Source organism: Suncus etruscus, chromosome 10 (genome assembly GCF_024139225.1).
Source record: "Suncus etruscus isolate mSunEtr1 chromosome 10, mSunEtr1.pri.cur, whole genome shotgun sequence".
In the NCBI taxonomy this organism is placed as follows: Eukaryota; Metazoa; Chordata; class Mammalia; order Eulipotyphla; family Soricidae; genus Suncus; species Suncus etruscus.
This window is the reverse complement of record NC_064857.1, coordinates 28,816,777-28,835,084: the sequence shown is the minus strand read 5'-3', so window position 1 is coordinate 28,835,084 and position 18,308 is coordinate 28,816,777. Positions and strand designations below refer to the sequence as shown.

At 39.7% G+C, this 18,308-nt stretch overlaps 2 protein-coding genes and 1 non-coding gene across 4 annotated transcripts in view; 1 reads left to right on the top strand and 2 right to left on the bottom strand.

The window, feature by feature from the left end:
- CSPP1 (centrosome and spindle pole associated protein 1) overlaps positions 1-18,308 on the top strand; it is an 88,091-nt gene that overhangs the window by 58,006 nt on the left and 11,777 nt on the right. For both annotated transcript variants that reach the window (XM_049781856.1, XM_049781855.1), the window contains 5 exons: positions 1,888-2,034; positions 4,626-4,730; positions 7,159-7,225; positions 7,879-7,996; positions 9,322-9,461. In XM_049781856.1, coding sequence (XP_049637813.1) covers positions 1,888-2,034; positions 4,626-4,730; positions 7,159-7,225; positions 7,879-7,996; positions 9,322-9,461 — 577 coding nt within the window. The remainder of the gene's footprint in view (positions 1-1,887; positions 2,035-4,625; positions 4,731-7,158; positions 7,226-7,878; positions 7,997-9,321; positions 9,462-18,308) is intronic.
- LOC126020386 (CCHC-type zinc finger nucleic acid binding protein-like) lies at positions 11,170-11,888 on the bottom strand. The gene has a single exon (XM_049781849.1). It carries the CDS (start codon positions 11,845-11,847, stop codon positions 11,335-11,337), a length of 513 nt encoding a protein of 170 aa, XP_049637806.1. The 5' UTR covers positions 11,848-11,888; the 3' UTR covers positions 11,170-11,334.
- Positions 16,040-16,170, bottom strand: LOC126021255 (small nucleolar RNA SNORA51). The gene has a single exon (XR_007499831.1). It is a non-coding gene; the product is annotated as a small nucleolar RNA SNORA51 (small nucleolar RNA).

The window sequence follows — 18,308 nt, the reverse complement described above, 5'->3', positions numbered from 1 at the left end:
CCCTGGCAGGCATGGGGGACCATATGGGATGCTGGGATTTGAACCACCGTCCTTCTGCATGCAAGGCAAATGCCCTACCTCTATGCTATCTTTTCGGCCCCCCATTTTTATATGGAATAATATGGGGTCAGAGTGAGTACAGCAGGTAGGGCACTTGCCTTGCATACAGCTGACCGGGTACTATCGCAGGTATTCCATGTAGTTCCCCAGGTACACCAAGAGTAATTCCTGAGTAAAGAGCCAGGAGTAATCCTTGAGTATCACTGAGTATGAGCAAAAAAAAAAAAAAGGATGACAAAATGAAATATGAGGCACCTATTTAATACTACCTTAAAAGGGAAAAAAGTGCCCTTAGGTATGATTCTGAAATTTTTCTTTTTTTTTTTTTTTAATTTAATTTTATTTTAAAACCATTGTTATTTACAAAGTCCTTCATAGTTGAGTTTCAGACATACACAATGAACCAGGGCCAATCCCACTGCCAGTGTTAACCTCCCTCTACCATGTTCCCAGAGTATGTCCTAACCACTGCATTTTGACCCCCAGTCTACCAGTATAACAGGTCCACTTAAAAGTTAGATTGTTAGTGTTTGGGTCTCTTAATTCCATTGTTGTTGTTTTGTCCTTTTTTTTTTTTTTTGCTTGGCCTCTGGTCCCCATTCTTTCATATGTATTTCCACTCAGTTTCTTTCCTTCTCCTTGCTATCCTCTGGGGCCAAGAATGTTAGATACTGGGGCCGGGCGGTGGCGCTGGAGGTAAGGTGCCTGCCTTACCTGCGCTAGCCTTGGACGGACTGCGGACTGCGGTTCGATCCCCTGGCGTCCCATATGGTCCCCCAAGCCAGGAGCGACTTCTGAGCGCATAGCCAGGAGTAACCTCTGAGCGTCAACGGGTGTGGCCAAAAAAAAAAAACCAAAAAAAAAAAAAAGAATGTTAGATACAACTACCATTTAGACCTTTAAGATATGTCATGGCCTGCTTGGTTAGGACACTAAGGGAATTCGCAGAAGGTGAATGGATTCGGCAATGAAAAACAGATCAAATGCTCAGAAATGAGGTTGAATCTGAGTCTGTTTATTGAAAGTTACAATGGAATATTTAAGCAGGATTTTTTGACATGAAGATTTTTGCAGCATGGAACAACTGACATGTTTTTCTGCAAGGTTAAACTTTAACTTTCTTGTTAAACTTTTTGTTAACTTTCTTGTTAGCAAAAGGTTATCGGTACATATGTTAGATCTATAAATTTCTTCACAATAAACAATTCACAGGCCTTTATTGTGGGTTACAAGCCTTCTAAAAGCTAAGCTCCAATTAAGAGACCTGAAAGAATCCAGGGGCTTTCTAGGGACCAAAAGGGGAAATTTTAATGTCTCAAAGTTGTTACTCTCTGGCCAGACCTTGGGTGTCAATTCTGATGTAAATTAAAAGATTAGCAAGTTACCTGATTCCCCTATCTGGAATCCTTTCATCTGAGGGAAGCAGGCAATTTAAAGGCACAGAACACACTCTGAGCTGAATCTGAAATATTAACCCTTAATATGACTGCACTTAGGTTAACAGCAAATGAAGGTGGTTAATAATTTTGTAATACTATAAAGAATTTTCTTGAGCATACACAACTGCTTATGACTGGGTGGTCATTCCCTAATTCCTTGTCAGGAATGCAGGTCCTCCGTTATTCTCCTCATTCAGTGAGCTATGCTAGGAACTAGGATCTGACCCTCCTGAAAGAAAGAAGTCCTTGAAGCCTCTTCATGGCAGGCATGGCTGAATTCCTCTTAGGCAGGAGACATGGCAAAGGTAGCGTATTTTTGAGTGAAGTATATAATGTATATAAGTATATAAAATGTATGTTGGTGTATACATTTCTCTTTATTTTAAAGCAAAGGCTGAAAAATGAAGAACTTATACGGTTAGCTGAAGAAAGACGTAAAGAGGCAGAAAAAAAGAAAAGAGAGGAAGAAGAAAGACATAATCTACAACTTCAACACTACTATGAAAGAGAAAACTTGATTGGTGGTGAAACCAATGTAAGTTTAAGTCAGAATTGTCAATTAGACTCAGAGTTTAACCCTCTCTCACAATGAGAGTCATTGAGCTTTAGTATCAAATCAAAGGCAAGGAGATGTTTTTGTTTTCCCTTTTATCTTCCTAAGAGTGCTGAGCATGAAACTTCCTGTACGAGGTGAAGTTTGCTGACATTTTCCCACCAATTAATGTCAGTGGATTACTGACTTTAGCTCTTCTATAGTCTTTGAACTAACACTGTATAAGTCATTCATGACATGAATGAGTTCAGAAATTGAGAATACTTGGAAACTTGTAGCAAATTTTCAAAGTAATTTTTTCTTTTAAATCTAATTTTAAAAGTTCGTTTTGAATTTTATATTCTTAATTTTTTTCCATTTAACTACTAACTCTGTCTTAATTTGTTTTACACATTTTTTTTCTTCATATGGTTTTTTTTTTTTGTTTGTTTTGTTTAAGTTTTTTTGGGTCACACCCAGCAGCGCTCAGGGGTTACTCCTGGCTCTATGCTCAGAATTCGCTCCTGGCAGACTCGGGGACCATATGGGATGCTGGGATTCAAATCATCAAACTTCTGCATGCAAGGCAAATGCCTGACTTCCATGCTATCTTTCCGGCCCCTTCGTATGGTTTTAATTTAAAAAAGAAACTAGGACTAGAGATGTAGATCAGTGGTAGAGCATATATATATATGTTAAATTTGGGATTCAATCCCTGACACCACAAAAGATAGAGTGCTGGATGGATCAGGAAATAAAATACATTTTTGGCATACTGGAAACACCTAAATTCACAGGATAAATAAGGCTCAGATGGAAAGACTGGGAAACAACCATATAAGCCAAGGTTGGTTAAAAAATAAAAGCTGAGACAGTGATACTTTATCAGATCAAATAGCATTTAACCTCAAGAAAGTAATCAGAGACAGGGATTAACCAGTATGTAGTGTACTAGTTAAGGAAAGGGTGTAGATCAAGATGTACTAATTCCTATCAACATATATGTATCAAATTAAGGGACATTGGGGTTTATAAAGCTTCTATTCAGAGACCTAAAGAAACACACTGTTGGAAACATAATGGTGTTTGGAGACTTTGACATTCTACTTTCACCATTAGATAAGCCAGACAGAATACCAGTCAAGACCTGAGCACTAAGTTAGGAATTAGAAGACCTAGGATTAATTGACATAGATGGCCTCCCCTACTCAAAAAGCTGAACACACACACTTTTTTCTCTAGCACACATGGAATATTCCATAACATTGTAGGTAATAACTAAAATATGTATGACTATATGTATATAAGTTTGTGAATTTATATAGAAGTCAGACTTAGCATCTTGTCAGGCCACAATACCATGAAGATAGAAATTAGCCATAAAAAGAAAGTGAGAGAAAAGCTCCTAAAGTGGGGCCGGAGTGATAAGAAGGCATTTGTCTTGCAATCAGAAGGTTGGTGGTTCAAATTCTAGCATTCCATATGGTCCCCCGAGCCTGCCAGGAGCAATTTCTGAGCGTAGAGTCAGGAGGAACCCCTGAGCGCTGCCGGTGTGACCCAAAAAACCAAAAACCAAAAAATAAAAAAGCTAAAGTGTGGAAGCTGATCAAAACACAGCTAAGTAGCAACTAAATAACATAAAGAAAGGCAAAGAAGAAATAAAATGAGAGTGAAGAAACAAATCTATAGAAGTCAGCAGTCTGTACAAAGTGGGAAACTCGTGGCATCAATACATGCCTGCAATGGGAAAGAAGTAAAAGCCCAAATCAACTTACATATGTCTTAAATACCTGGAGAAGGAAAAACAAGGAATCCCAAATCTAGTAGACAAAAGGAAATAAAAAGTAGAACAGAAATGAACAATTACCAGAAAAGTATAATATACACTGGGAACTGGTTCATTGAAAGAGTAAACAAGATAGACAAAACTCAAAGCATTCTTTGCTTGTGTTTAGGCCTGTTGAGCTATCACCAGCTCAGTTTACTTATTATTATTACTATATTAATATTTGGCTTTTGGGCCACATGTGGCGACACTCAAGAGTTACTCCTGGCTCTGTGCTCAGTAATCATTCCTGGTAGGCTCGGAGGACCATATGGAATGCCAGGGATTTGAACATGGGTCTTCTGTGTGCAAGGCAAACACCCTACTTGCTGTGCTATTTACTCTGGTCCACCTACATGATATATAGGTTTTGTTTTGTTTTTTGTTTTTTTTTTAAGATGTTGACTTATTTTGTTTTCCAGAAAGGCCCTTGCTTCAATTCCTTCTTATTATTCAAATGTTTTAAATTTTGCTTTGCATTTTTATTTGATGTGCTCTATTTAAGTTTGTTCACTTATAAGGGAGATTTAAATATATATGTTTATTATAATTGATAATTTATTATAGAAATGAAAATTTGATTTTTTGATGTAACATGTATTTATTAAATAGGAAAAATAGCACCCTGAACTGCTTAGATGGTCTTGTTAACTACTAGATCTATATGTATACCCACATGTATATATATGTGTAATGTGTATTTGTGTATAGATGCATATACATATTGATTGATGTCTCTGTACATACATATTCTTTCTCCCTTCCACAGCGTTTGAGACAGCCTTCTCCTGTAGTTCCTGCTCTTCAGAACAAAATGGCAAGCAAGCTGCAAACACCTCCTTCGGCTGACAGCATTATAAGTTGCTTTTCTCAAGTATATACATTTTTGCATTACTTGTTAATTTTAGCTCAGTTATTTTATACTGGAGAAATTGGATGAAATACTCTTTTGGGGGTGTAGGGAAGGGAAGACAACAGAGGTGGTCAGGGGATGTTCCTGGTTCTGTGTCAGGGGTCATATCTGGCAGAACTTGGGGGACCATAAATAGTGCTGGGATTGAACTGTGGCTGGCTGCAGGCAAATCAACTCTCCTGGCCCAAGTGTGAGAGTCTTTTATTTGTTTGGTTTTTCTGTTGTTTTCAGACCACACTGGTAGTGCTCAGGGTGTCCTCCTGGATCTGTGCTCAGGGATCACTCCTGGCGAGTTCAAGGCTCCATATGTGTTGAGTATCAAACCTGGGTTGGTCATGTGCAAGATAAGCTTGTTCATTCTTCAGGTCTCAGGATGCAATGTTCTTATTTATTCAACTTAGATTATTTTTGTTTTGTTTTGTTTTTCACACCCAGCAGCAATCAGGGGTTATCCTGGCAGGCTTAGGGGACCATGTGGGATGCTGGGATTTGAACCATTGTCCTTCTGCATGCAAGGCAAACACCCTACCTTCAGGCTATCTCTCTGGCCCATTAGATTATGTTTTAACTCATATCTGAAGTATCTATATTAGTTTACTACTTCTTCACTTGTAACTGACAGATTGTACCTTAAAATTTAAATTCTTACTCTTGGCAAGCCATAATTTAGCAAATGGCTCTCAAGGAGGTTACATAAGGACAGTTGTAGAGCCTTGGACAGTTTGGTAGCACAGATGTTCTTATTTCATACGTCGGTAGCACAAACATTAACATTGTTGTTATCATGTTATGTAAATGAAAATTAAATTATAAAAATTACTTCTTAGCTAACTCTAGGTATACCTTATCTCTTAGTAGAAGCTATAATAATAAAAGAAAAAGGCTGGGAAAATATTCCAAAGGGTTAATGCATGTGGTGACTCTTGAATGAGTAGGATTTTGCCATGAAGAAGAGTGGAGGGAATTTTTAGAAAAATCATATAGCAAAGTGTCAGTCACATGGCAACATGGTGACTGCATTGTGATTTGCTGTGGTCCAGTAATGCCTGACAAAGGTGGAAGTGTAGCTCTAGCTATAAAAGCATATGTGGACTTTGTCTGAATTGCCAGGGAACTTGCCTTTCATTGTATAGACTAGTGGATGCTTAACAGGTATATTTAAGAGACACAAGTAGTGTAATTTAAGAGATAAAATATGTGAGTTAGGGGGTCATTGGTAACATTCAAATTTCTGGTAATGATTATTTAGAGAAGATGTGATAGAGGAAAGAAGTAGATTTATAGTTTTGAAAGCTTTATTTATTTTTAAATTAGTATGATTATCTAGAATGAGTCTGGGGGAAGTAAAATGACTCAGGAGGATATCCTAGGATAACTTGAATTTAGGAAACAGAGAAAGGAAATAGAGCAGAGAATATGGTAGAGTGGCAGAGCTAACAGTTACTATTGGTCAAGTAAAATAAGAGCTTCAAAATGCCCGTTAAATATGTCAAACTTCATGATCTTGGTGAGAATAGTGTTAGAGGATTAATCAGTTTTAGCAACAATGGCAATGTGTGTGTGATGACAAGTGCACTGGAATAAGAAAGTATACACTGTCTCATTTACTGCTTTTTTCTTTCTTTTTTTCTTTCCCCCTCCCCTTTCACTTACTGCTTGTAAAAAAAAAACCTTGTCTGTGAAGGGGAAAATGAATGTTAGTGATAAAAGATGAGATTTAACTTTCTTAAAGAAGGAAGAGATTTTTTTTTTTTTTGGTTTTTGGGTCTCACCCGGCTGTGCTCAGGGGTTACTCCTGGCTCCATGCTCAGAAATTGCTCCTGGCAAGCACGGGGGACCATATGGGACGCCGGGATTCGAACCGATAACCTTCTGCATGAAAGGCAAATGACTTACCTCCATGCTATCTCTCCGGCCCCAGAAGGAAGAGATTTAAGTTTAAGATGAGAGTTATGTGCTTAGGGAGAGAAAGGATAGAGAAAAAAGGGTAGGAGGAGAGGAGTGGGAGTCACTAATCATTGGTAGAGGATAAATAAAGGGATTCTCTGGGAAGGAACAAGGACTTACCCATTGTGAGAAAAACAGATGCAGGTTTCTAAGTAGTATGGCGAGGATTTTGTTCACTTTTACATGTACTTAAGAAAAAATATTTTTTTAGAGGCTGGAGAGATAGCATAGTGGGTAGAGCATTTGTTTTGCACGTAATCAGCGCATTCAATACTCAGCACCCCATATAGTCCCCCAAGTCCCACCATAAGTGATCCTTGATCACAGAGCAGAAATAATTTTTGAGCACAGCTGAATGTGGCCCCCTCAAAAATTTAATAAATCTTTTTAAACTTCTTAATAGGAGAGACATAACAGCGTATCTGTCATGATTTTTAAACAGGAAAGTTCCATAGGCAGAACACATTCTCCTCCCGTTCCTGCGAGGAAAAATCAGCTTCGTGCAGAAGGTAACATCAAGTATTAAGTTTGTAATATTTCTTGTAATGTTTAGTGTGCCCTCAACCCCAGTCTTTCATTTATTGGTAATATCTTAATTAGTTTATTTCAATCAGGAAGTTGACATTGGTATACTCTAGAGAAACTGTTCAGATTTCAACAGTTACTGCATGAATTTATGTGTGTTGTTCTGTGTATGTTAATTATCTATAATCTGTGTAACTACCATGTAGTTAAGGTACACAAATGTTTTATCACCACAAAGGAACTTTTTTGGGGGACTATCAAGCAGTGCTTAAAGGAGCTAAGGACCATTCCTGGTGATACTTAGATCTGTGGGCCAGAAAAATTAAAAGCTTGGGCCTGGAAATGCACTGCTTAGGACCACTACACTTGGTGGTATTTGGAACCATATATGCCATGCTATAAATCAAACTTGGGATGCACTTCAACCCTTTGAGTCATCTTTCCCTCACTGAGATGCCCTATTATAGTTCCCCCTCTCCAAGAATATTTACTTAGAAGTTTTTCTTCTTGACTTCTAGAATTACTGTATTATTTGTCATAAAAATTTCTCTATGTGAATTTTCATTTTGTAATTTGGGTTATGTTTTAGTGTTTTGTTCTTAATACATGCCTTTTTATTCATCAATGATATTTGCAGAGGAGAAAAAAAATGTAATTATGGAATTATCAGAAATGAGAAAACAGCTTCGTAGTGAAGAACGGCGTCTCCAAGGACAGTTGCTACAAATGGACAATGATGAGGAAATTCACTTAAGGCAGGTTTTATTTTGCATTTTCTGTGTTTGCTTTAGTTTTTTCCAATCTCAGGATAGAATTTATGTAGTAATTATAGTGTTGGAACAGGAGTAATTCATATAGATTGTAAAGTCACCTTTACGAAGATGGTTTGTATGTTTAAAAAGTCTTTATGTTTGTTTTGTTTTGAGCCACATGTGGCTATATTTAGGAATTTCTCCTGACTCTGTACTTAGAAATTATTCCTGTTGGGCTTGGGGTGTTGGGCTTGGCTTATGCAAAAGCAAGCACTTTGCCCTCTCTATTATCTCTCTGGCCCTTGATTAATAAACTTTGTAAAATTATAACATTGAAATAATTGCCATAATGAAACTTCTACTACAATTTCCATTATAATTTCCACTCTCAAAACCTAGCTAAGTAAATTCTAGAAGAGGGCTTGGTCTAAGTAATTCAAAATAGGAAATTTTAATTTTTTATTATTTATTTTTTATATTAAGATCTATTTAAGCACCATGGTTACAAACATGTTTGTAGTTGTATTTCAGTTATTAAAAAGAACACCCCAATTCACCAGAGCAACCTTCCCATGCCCCCCATCTCCCTCCTTTCCCACCCCGTTTGTATTCAAGATAGGCATTCTATTTCTGTTGTCATGAGAGTTGTCAATGTAGTTATTTCTCTAAATGAACTCCCCACTCTGTGGTAAGCTTCAGATCATGGGCTGGTCCTTCCAGCCCTCATCTCTATTGTCTCTGGGTATTATTACAACCCAGAGTGATTCTAGAGCACTGGGCCAGGTAATAAGGTCTGAGCACCTCTCCTCCTCCAAAATAAAAAGATAATTGTTTTCAAAGTAAATTTTGTTTTTATTTTTGTGGGCCATACAGTGATGCTCAGGGCTTACTTCTGGCTCTGTACTCAGGGATCATTCCTGGATCACTCAGGTTCTAGAGACCATATAGGATGCTAGAGGCTACACCAAGGCAGCTGAGTGCAAGGCAAGCTGTATTATCACTCTGGCCCCAAACTAGATTTTTTTTTTTTTTTTTTTTGGTTTTTGGGCCACACCCGGCGGTGCTCAGGGGTTACTCCTGGCTGTCTGCTCAGAAATAGCTCCTGGCAGGCACAGGGGACCATATGGTACACCGGAATTCGAACCAACCACCTTTGGTCCTGGATCGGCTGCTTGCAAGGTAAACACCACTGTGCTATCTCTCCGGGCCCCAAACTAGATTATTATAACAGACTGTGATGAAAAATAACAAATTCCTTGTACAAGTTGTGTGAACTAAGATTTACTTCCCGTAGAGTATGTTTACCAGAATTTATCATTCATCTCTAGGAAAAGAGAAAGGAATCCTATGCATATATTTGACAAGGCTAGACAACGGGTACAAGCACCTGTCAGAAGACAGTCTCCTAAAGGCTTAGAACCTACTACTTCTCAGAATATTTTTGACTTTAATGAGCTAAAGGGTAGAGGTAAGTAGAAAATATTCCTACTATGTTATTTCAGCTAGAAGTATTCTTTCTGTAAAGAAAGGCTTCATTTATGTACTTAAGTGACAATAAATGGTTTATGTTTTTAATTTAATATTTTAACACTAAAATTTTTTTTTTTTTTTTATAAAATTCTGCAGCTCTTTCGAGTCTATCCTTGGCTTTTATTTTTGGCCACAGGTGGTAGTTCTCAGGGATTACTCCTATATCTATGCTTAGGAATCACTTGTACTTAATAAAAAGCATGGACTGCATATTTCATTTTATTTGGAACGTGTGATTATTAAGGAGAACCACGAGGATGTTATAAAGTTATAAAGTCCACTCGAAAGTGAACAAGCATCAGTCAGAAAGATGTCATTTCTTTTTTTTTTTTTTTTTTTTAGCTCTTTTTTTTTTTTTTTATTTAAACACCTTGATTACATGCATGATTGTGTTTGGGTTTCAGTCATAAAAGGAACACCACCCATCACCAGTGCAACATTCCCATCACCCAAGTCCCAAATCTCCCTCCTCCCCACCCAAGCCCCGCCTGTACTCTAAACAGGCTCTACATTTCCCTCATACATTCTCAATATTAGGACAGTTCAAAATGTAGTTATTTCTCTAACTAAACTCATCACTCTTTGTGGTGAGTTTCCTGAGGTGAGCTGGAACTTCCAGCTCTTTTCTCTTTTGTGTCTGAAAATTATTATTACCAGGGTGTCTTTCATTTTTCTTAAAACCCATAGATGAGTGAGACCATTCTGCGTTTTTCTCTCTCTCTCTGACTTATTTATTTTTTTTTTCCCCTTCCTCCAACTTTATTGAGTAGTTTAAAATTACACTTCTATTTTCTAGGACTTCAGTTGCTTTTACCATCTGACTTTAAAAACTGATTACAGTAAAGGAAACACAGTTGTCTAAGTGATATAGTATACAAAAATAACATCTTGATTTCTGTGAAAATGCAATTTTTCAATTTCTGAATAGCTCCAAATTATGCTAAGCTCTTGAGCATAGATGTCAACTCTGGATTTTAGGTTAACTCTGAAAGGAGAAGTACTCTTACATGTGTGTAATCACCCTCTGAATATCTAGCATCAAGACTGTGACTGTGATGTGTTATTCCCGTCACAGCTTGATTTCTTTCGGAAAGCCAACACACATGTGCTTTCCATTTTGTTTATTCCCAACTCAACTATGTTCTATGTAGGGCCTGATACAGATGTTACTTGATGTTATTTAACAGCTACTGAGGTCAGATAATCCAAGGCCATCATTATGCTAAAATTAAAGTTGTTTATGGAAGTTCAGTCACTTCCAGAATTGGTTTTATCTCCTACATGGGAACATATTCAAGAAACCCAGAATGGGCTTACTGGTCTGACTCAACACTTCCCATCCATCCCTATTCACCAGTGGCGTGGAAAGGGGGTTCTTTAACAAAGCATTATACGTAACACCTCTACCAAACTAAACATAAACTTTTTTTTTGTAAATGCAGAAAGTCGATTTTTTGTTTTTTTTTTTTTTGTTTTTTTTTTGGGCCACACCCATTGTTGCTCAGGGGTTACTCCTGGCTGTCTGCTCAGAAACAGCTCCTGGCAGGCACGGGGGACCATATGGGACACCGGGATTCGAACCAACCACCTTTGGTCCTGGATCAGCTGCTTGCAAGGCAAACGCCGCTGTGCTATCTCTCCGGGCCCAGAAAGTCGATTTTTTTTCCACCCCTTTCCTCCTTTTACACGGCAAGTAAAGCTCACTGGCCTGGGAGTAGCCTCTATCTGCCAACCTTTGGCCAGTGAAGAGGATTCAGAGAAAAATAATACAACCATCAATCAGAAAAAGGAGGGGCGACAAAGGAAAATAATTAAGCTGTAGCCTCAATCGTGCATTCCCGTGCAAGGTGCCCTGACTCGCCACAGCGGTAACAGTTAACTTCACTCGTCTTGCTGCAGTTGATGGCTACATGACCAGTTTCACCACACCTATAGCACTTCACTTTGGTGCAGTCTTTTTGAATGTGTCCAAATTCTCCACAAGAATAGCACTTCTGCTCATCAGCGTGGTCACAGTCACGAGCCAGATGGCCTGGCTTGCCACAGTTGTAGCAGCACTGCTCTCGCTCTCTCTTGGGCTCCTTGCAGTCCTTGGTAATGTGGCCACCTCTACCGCAGTTATAGCAGGCATCCTCCTGAAGATCACAATCCTTAGCAAGATGGCCAGACTCACCACAGCGGTAACAGATGTCTGGAAGAGACGAGGAAACAAACTGGAAACCTCTGCCACGGCTTCTCATTCCACGACCACGGCCTCCACCAGTGGGGCATTCCCGGGCCCAGTGGCCAGATCTTCCACATTTGAAACACTCGTTGCTGCTCATGGTTGCAGTTAGATCTCCGGCGTCCCGGCGAAAGAGTGGCGGCGGCTGCGGCTGCGGCGCGCGGCGGCTGTTGGGCGCGGAAGCTCCCGACCTGCGCCACACGCGGGTCTAGCACTAAAATTTTTTGATAACAATTTATGTATTTTTATTTTTCAATTTATCAGTCTAATAAATAAAGCTTTAGTTATTTTGGGGGGGAATATATAGGTTTTATTCTTATTTATTTATTTATTTATTTGGTTTTTGGGCCACACCCGGCGGTGCTCAGGGGTTACTCCTGGCTGTCTGCTCAGAAATAGCTCCTGGCAGGCACGGGGGACCATATGGGACACCGGGATTCGAACCAACCACCTTTGGTCCTGGATCAGCTGCTTGCAAGGCAATCGCTGCTGTGCTATCTCTCCGGGCCCAGGTTTTATTTTTTAATTTCCATTTTTATTGAGGCACCTTTATTTATAAAACTGTCAGTGATAATTTTTTACATATACCAGAGTGCTCATTTCTCTTTACCTCTGTACCAAAAGCCTTTTCTCACTTTTCTCCTCTACCCCTACCACCAAACCCCAGATAGCTCAGTTTTTAAAAAATCTAATTTAATTTAAATATTTTGTTGAAACCATTGTGATTTACAAAGTACTTTATGGTTAGTTTTCATATATTAAATGAATCAGGGCCAATCCCACAACCAGTAATCTCCTCTCCCTACCAGTGTTCACTAAATGCATCCCATACTATTCCCCTGGCCCTCCAGAATTCTATTATAAGAGGCCCGTTTTAAGTTTAGATTGTTAAAGTTTGGATCTCTTGATTCCATAGTTGTTGCCTTGGCTTGGATATTTAGTTCTGTCCTTTTTTAACACTACAATGCATCTGAGACCACTTGGCCCATCTCCCCCGTCTTTTCAAATTTGTGTTTCTCCTCTTCCAGTCAGTTTCTTTCCTTCTCACTATACTCTGGGGTCAAGAATGTTCAATACAACTCTCATTTAGACCATTGCAGTTATTCTAAATACCACACATAAGTGATATGATTCTGTGTTTATCTTTTCTTCTGGCTAACAATATAATATCTTCCAGTTTCATCCATGTTGCTGCAAATTGCATGAGTATATCATTCTTTACAGCTGTGTAGTATTCAGTTGTACATCTGTACTGCATCTTTATAATCCACTTAACATCATGTTGTTGGACATCTAGGTTGATTACAAGTCTTGGCAACTTTACCGAGTGCTGCAATGAATAGCAGAGTGCTATTGGATATTTTTCTGTCCTGGGGATAGATACCTAAAAAGAGGGATTGCTGGGTTGTATGGCAGGTCAATTTTAAATTTACTGAGAACCCTCCATATTGTTCCATAGGGGTTGGACCAGGCAGCATTCCCACCTGCAGTGGGTGACATTTCTTTTCTCATCACACACATTCCTGCCAGCACAGATTGTTCCCAGTATTTTTTTTTTTTTTTTTTTTTGGTTTTTGGGTCACACCCGGCAGTGCTCAGGGGTTATTCCTGGCTCCAGGCTCAGAAATTGCCCCTGGCAGGCACAGGGGACCACATGGGATGCCGGGATTCGAACCGATGACCTCCTGCATGAAAGGCAAACGCCTTACCTCCATGCTATCTCTCCGGCCCATGTTCCCAGTATTTTTGATACATGCTATCCTCACTGGTGTAAGATGATATCTCGTCATTGTCTTGATTTGAATTTCTTAGTATATGTGCTGCTGAAGCGAGCACGATTTGGATTTCTTTTTTTTTTTAATAAATTATCTTTATTTAAACACCATGATTACAAATATAATTGTAGTTGTATGATTACAGTCATGTAAAGAACACCCCCCCCCTTCACCAGTGCAGGATTCCCACCACCAATTTCCCAGATCTATCTAATCCCCACCCCACCCACACCTGTACTCGAGACAGGTTTTCTTTTTCCCTCATTCATTCACATTGTTATGATAGTTTTCAGTGTAGTTTTTTCTCTAACTGCACTCATCACTCTATGTGGTGAGCTTCATGTCATGAGCTGCACCTACTGAGAAGATAGGGGGAAATAAGGGTTGGGACTGAGGCAGTAAAATATTAGAAATGAGATTTGTAGGGCAGTATCAAGGTCACAATACAAGATGGATGTTATGGATATATAAAATATATGTATACAATACTATCAATAGGAAAACAAGGAGAAAAAAATTCCAGTGACTGTCCCAACATAAACCAGTACTAAAACGGCCCACCCTCCTCCCAGAGTGCATTTCCATTAGTGTAGGGAGAGGTAGCGGGGAAGCCTGAGTACCACTAAGAGTCCACCTGAACCCACTTCTGGCCATTTGAGCTGGCACCCAGGGATAGCCTGGAGTCAGGGGAAAAAGACAAGGACGGCTGGGGGCCTGCCAAGCCTCCCAGCACTCCCCAGGCCAGGGAGAAGGGCTCCGGTATGGGGCCTCCCCAAACCCCATACCTGGCAAGAGCTGGTCTCCAGAATCAAAGAGGAAACCGGAGGCCAGATGTCTGCCCACCCTCCTCCCCATGCACTTCCCCCCTGGAGTACGGAGGGAGGGGGAACCTGAGGACCACTAAGAGTCCACCTGAGCCTACTTCTGGCCACCTGAGCCAGCACCCAGGTAGGGCCTGGAGTCCAGGGGAAAAAGAGGGGGTAGGCTATGGGGCCTGCCAAACCTCCCAGCACTCCCCAGGCTAGGGAGAAAGGCTCCGACATGGGGTCTCCCCAAACCCCATGCCTGGCAACACTTGCATAAGCTCAGTTTTTCTAATCTGTTAGTTCAGTGTGAAAATTTCTAATTTCAGTTGGCAAATCTTGATGCTTAATTTTGCTCCAGTCAAGTCTATCGATGCTTTTTTTTGAGCTCCCTGAACATTTTCCATAATTCTACTCTAAACTTCTTATTTGAGAGGATACCTATTTGTTTCCTACTTTTTAGATTATTAGAGGAGGCATCTTGATTTCTGTAAATATGGGGGTGTACCGCAAAATTACTCCATTGGCAAGGCTGTAAATTGCTTCTTAAAATGTGCAGAAATGGAATTCAGGGGTTACAAGATAAGCGTTTCGGTTTTGGGTCCTGGAGAGATTATAGTCCTTGGAGTGTCTAGGCAAGCTCAGCAGAAAAGGCAGAGAACATGGCCGCCGTGCTTTATAAGTCTCTCGGTACCCAATCACACGGCAGGAATTGGCCCCACATGCGCTGGGTGGGGACATCTTACCGGGTTTGAGTCCTGGAGAGGTTATAGTCCTTGGAGTCTCTAGGCAGGCTCAGCAGAAAAGAGCACGATTTGGATTTCTTAATGATAAAGTGATGATGAGCATTTTTTCATGTGTCTGTTGGCCATCTGTTGTTTTCTTCAGAGAAGTATTTATTCATTTATTTACTCTTCCCGTTTTTTGATGAGGTTTTTAGATTTTATGGAATTAACCTTTATGAGTACTTTGTATATTCTAGATCAGGGGTGGCGACACAAAGAGCCAAAATTAAACTGTGAGAGTCAGAGAGCCACACCACGCAGTGACCAGCCAAAACAGACAGGCAAACACACAAAACACACAAAAGCATATAATTTTAACAATGATATATTAAACACATATTGCATTTTGCCATTTTGAGTGAGGGTCAAAATCCTGCAGTGATGGCGAGGGTTTGCTGCGTCCTCCACACTAAAACTAATGGCCAGATGTGACCCAACATGTGACACACGGGTCCCCTGCTCGCTGGCCTGTGCAGTTGTTTCCGAGGAATGGAAGACGGGACTATGCACTCGGAGATCTCTCCTCAGAGGTCCCTCCTCAGAAGCAGCATGACAAAATCCAAACTTGGCAAAGAGCCACAGTATACAAAATCATGATAAGAGGCAAAGAGCCACATTCATTTTGGCCGGGAGCCATATGCTGCTCCGTGTTCACCACCGCTGTTCTAGATATCAAACCTTTATCTGATGTGATGAATGTAAAGATTTTCTCCCATTCTGTTAGCTATCTTGATTTTAGCCTGTGTTTCTTTTGCCATTCAGAAACTTTTTAGTTTGATGTAGTTCCATTTATTCAGATTTGATACTATAGCATACCTGGCCATTGAAAACTTCTTTTAGGTTTAAGTCTTGGAATGTTCTGCCTGTGTTTTCCTCAATGAACTTTACGGGTTTGGGTCTAATCTCAAGGTCTTTAATCTACTTTTTTTTTTTGTCCCCCAATTCACATTACAGATCAGGCAAAGGGCCTGGGTTTAGGTGTATATGGGGTGCATTTACTGTACCTCCTCTTTCTATCTTTAATCCACTTTGAATTGATTTTTGTTTAAGGTGTGAGATATGGATTGATCATTAGTTTCTTACATGTAGTCGTCCAATTGTTCCAAAACCATTTGTTGTAGAGACTGTGTATTTCATTCCAAGTTCTTGGCTCCATTGATAAAGATTAATTGCCCATATACTTATGGGTTTGGTCACTGGATATTTTATTCTGACCCATTGGTCTGAAAGTCTTTCTTTGTCCAAATTCAATGCTATTTTAATCACTTTGGCTTTTAGTAGTACTTCAAATTAGGCAATAAGATGTCTTTCTGTTTCTTGTTCTTCAATAAGGATTTGGCTGTCCAAGGTTTTTTATGATTCTACAAACTTTATAATTGATTTTTCTAAGTCCTTGAAGAATGTTGTCTGAATTTGGAGAAGGATTGCATTGATTCTATATAGTAGTTTAGGTAAGATGGTCATTTTTTTTTTTTTTTTTTGGCGTCACATTCGGCGGCACTCAGAGATTACTCCTGGCTCTGTGCTCAGAAATCACCCCTGGCAGGCACAGGGGACCATATGGGATGCTCGGATTCAAACCACCGTCTGTCCTGTGTTGGTCTTGTGCAAGGGAAACACCTTACCACTGTGCTATTGCTCCGCCCTCCCCCTTTTTTTTTGAAGATGGTCATTTTGATGATATTGGTTCTTCTATTTCATGAGCATGTTTTTCCATTTTCTTAGGTATTCTTCCATTTCTTTCTAAAGTGTTTTTATGGTATAGGTCTCACCTTGCTTGTTAGATTGATTCCCTAGGTACTTGATAGTTATGGACACTATTTTAAATGGGATAGACTCTTTGATCTTTTTATCGTCTGAATCATTATTTGTATAAAGGGATGAAACTGTCTTTTGTGTATTGACTTTGTAGTTGGCCACTTTGTTTCATTGGTTTATAGTTTCTAGGCGCTTTTCTGTGGACTCTTTAGAGTCTTTGGTGTATACATCATGCCATTTTGTTTTTTTTTTAATTTTTGGGTCACACTGATGGCTCTCAGGAGTTACTCCTGGCAGGTTTGGGGGCCAAATGGGATGCTGGACATCTAACCCAGGTCTGTCCCAGCTTGACCACCTACCACTATGCTATCACTCCAGCCCCATCATGTCATTTTAAGTATAGTTTGACTTCCTCTTTTTCACTTAAATTCCTTTGATTTCTTTCTCTTGTCTGATTTAATATTGCCTAGGATTTCTGATACTATGTTGAATACAAGTGGAAACAGCAGACATCTTTGCCTAGTGCCTGACCTTAGCGGAAATGTTTTCAGTTTTTTGCCATTAAGAATATTGGGGGGCCAGAGAGATAGCATGGAGGTAAGGTGTTTGCCTTGCATGCAGAAGGACAGTGGTTCAAATCCCGGCATCCTATATGGTCCCCTGAGCCTGCCAGGAGCTATTTCTGAGCGTGAGCCAGGAGTAACCCCTAAGTGCCACTGGGTATGACCCAAAAAACAAAAACCAAAAACCAAAAAAAAAAAGAAAGAAGAAGAATGTTGGGGGCCAGAGAAATGGCATGGAGGTAGGGCATTTGCCTTGCATGCAGAAGGACGGTGGTTCGAATCCTGGCATCCATATGGTCCCCTGAGCTTGTCAGGAGCGATTTTTGAGCATAGAGCCAGGAGTAACCCCTGAGCGCTGCTCAAAAAAAAAAAAAAAAAAGCATAAAAATACTGTTGGCTTTGGAATCTTTAAAGATAGCTCTTTTTGATAATTTCTGATTATAAAACATATTTAGGATTGCTTCTAAAAACTATGTCTTAATAGGTTATTTGGTAGCTCAAAGAGAACACTTAAGGCTATATTTTAACTTGTAATATTTAAACACTGACATGTAACATTTTATATCTCATTTTTTATTATTGAGTTTGGTGATGAAGTTTTTTAGACTATTATTTTATATAATATCTAAAATTATTTATTTATTTATTTTTGTTTTTTTGGCCACACACAGTGACACTCAAGGGTCACTCCTGTCTGTGCTCAGAAATTGCTCCTGGCAGGATCAGGGGACCGACGTTGCTCAGCCAGCTGTTGAAACTCTGCAAAACTTAGGGGTTGAAACCCTTGCTCACCAGCAGATTGAGTGTTAGTAGGGTCTGAGTGGAGAGTTGCTGGTAGTGCACTTGCACGGAGCTTTTGGTGGCTTCATCAACCTGA